Source organism: Dama dama, chromosome 12, assembly GCF_033118175.1.
Source record: "Dama dama isolate Ldn47 chromosome 12, ASM3311817v1, whole genome shotgun sequence".
Classification (NCBI taxonomy): domain Eukaryota; kingdom Metazoa; phylum Chordata; class Mammalia; order Artiodactyla; family Cervidae; genus Dama; species Dama dama.
The window spans coordinates 74,631,739-74,633,762 of NC_083692.1; the positions used below are offsets into that span (position 1 = coordinate 74,631,739).

The window sequence follows — 2,024 nt, forward strand, 5'->3', positions numbered from 1 at the left end:
TTTGCAAGTATTGTCATTAATATTCTCCAAACTGCTTTTTTGGAGTTTTACTGGGTCTAAGAAAATACTGAAAGAGGAATGAGAAAGTCCAAAATTCAAAGTCAGATCATATCTAGCATTCTCAAAGTTTGACAGTCTTCAGCAGCATATTTACATTATTTACTTAATACAGTAATAGAATCTGAGGGACTTACAGATCTCTAAAAGGAAATATTCTTGAAGTTTAGAGAGTAAGGTCATCTTTGTCACTGTCATTTTTTCCTCTCCACCTCTTAGGAAGCCATGAATGTGTCAGGAGTCAACACGGTGACTGAATTCATACTCCTGAGTTTTCCCTGCTCTAGAGAGGTTCAAGTCCTCCTCTTTGTGCTCTTCTCTGTGTCCTACATCCTGACACTGATGGGGAATGGGGCCATTGTCTTTGCAGTGAAGCTGGATCACAGACTCCACACTCCCATGTACACTCTGTTGGCCAACTTCTCGTTCCTGGAGATGTGTTACATCAACACCACCGTTCCCAATATGTTAAGGAACTTCCTGTCTGAGGCCAAAACCATCTCTTTCACTGCCTGTTTCCTCCAGTTCTACTTCTTCTTCTCCATGGGCATTACTGAGACCTTCTTACTGCCCCTCATGGCTTTTGATCGCTACTTGGCCATCTGCCGACCTCTCCACTATCCTACCATCATGAGCAGCCGTCTCTGCATCAACTTGGTTGGCCTCTGCTGGGTAACAGCCTTCCTCTGTTATCCAGTCCCTATCTATTTCATCACACAACTCCCCTTTTGTGGCCCCAATATCATTGACCATTTTGTCTGTGATCCTGGTCCTTTACTGGCCCTGTCCTGCATCCCTGCCCCTGGAATTGAGCTTTCCTGTTCTATATTGAGCTCTCTTATTATTTTTATCACCTTCTTCTTTATCCTTTGGTCCTACACCCTGGTTCTCAGAGCAGTGTTGCGTGTCCCTTCAGCTGCTGGAAGACGTAAGGCCTTCTCCACCTGTGGTTCCCACCTGGCTGTGGTATCTCTGTTCTATGGAACCATCATGATGATGTACATCAGCCCAACCTCTGGAAATCCAGCTGGGATACAGAAGATTGTAACCTTGCTGTACTCTTCAGTGACCCCACTTGTAAACCCACTGATCTACAGTCTCCGGAACAAGGACATGAAGATTGCCTTGAGAAAAATTCAGATGTTTACAAAAACTGGCCAAAGCAAACAAGAGCTCATGAGTGAACCAAGATCATAATATTTATTTTTTCCTTCATATTGTTCTCCATAGTGGCTGTACTAGTTTACACCAACAGTGTACAAGGGTTTCCTTTTCTCCACACCCTCTCCAACATTTATTATTTGCAGAGTTTTTTGATGATGACCATCAAAATAACCAATTCCAACTTAAAAAGTAGATCTCTACTTATTGGCACCTAGAAATACAGACCCAAATTCATCTACTTCTGCCTAGACAATATGGACAACAGTACAACTGATTAAACCAGACCTTATCTTCAAAATAGGACCTGATAGACAGTAACTTGAATTAAATGACCTGAATCTGAACTTTAAATGCTTCTCCTATCCTGACTGCCAGTAACTACTTTCCCTTTATCTGAGATCACTTTCCTCTATGTGCAAATTCTTACATTTGGTTTCTATCATAATTAAGCCAAAATTTTTATTTAATCAACACCCAAAAAATTACTAATGATCTTAAGCACTATGTCATAGTTATTTAGAGAACTCTTTAAAAGAATAGCTTCCCAGGTCTTTCTCCAAATCCCCTAATTCAGAATATAAAATTAACCCCAGAAATTCCCATTTTAATGTGATTCTGGTGTACCTAGACCAGCACCAGTTTATAGTGACCTTACAGAGCCACTATTTAAAAAAAAATACATGACATATAGTGAGAAATAAAAATCTTACAATAATTGATTGGGAAAGTGAAACAAGTTACGGTGAGTAGTACAGGTGATTCAAACACTCATGACAGCAGCAGTGGAAGCTTCTCTTGCCTCT

General features: G+C 40.5%; 1 protein-coding gene across 1 annotated transcript; it reads left to right on the forward strand.

Annotated features, from left to right (window-relative positions):
• The first annotated feature begins 276 nt into the window (after positions 1-276).
• LOC133066894 (olfactory receptor 11H6-like) lies at positions 277-1,254 on the forward strand. Its single transcript, XM_061158283.1, has one exon. The coding sequence runs from the start codon at positions 283-285 to the stop codon at positions 1,252-1,254; it is 972 nt and encodes a 323-aa protein (XP_061014266.1). The 5' UTR covers positions 277-282.
• The last annotated feature ends 770 nt before the right edge of the window (positions 1,255-2,024 follow it).

Bases quoted from the DNA above. Each gene is read 5' to 3' on its own strand.
- LOC133066894 (XM_061158283.1), top strand. From the start codon at position 283: ATGAATGTGTCAGGAGTCAACACGGTGACTGAATTCATACTCCTGAGT.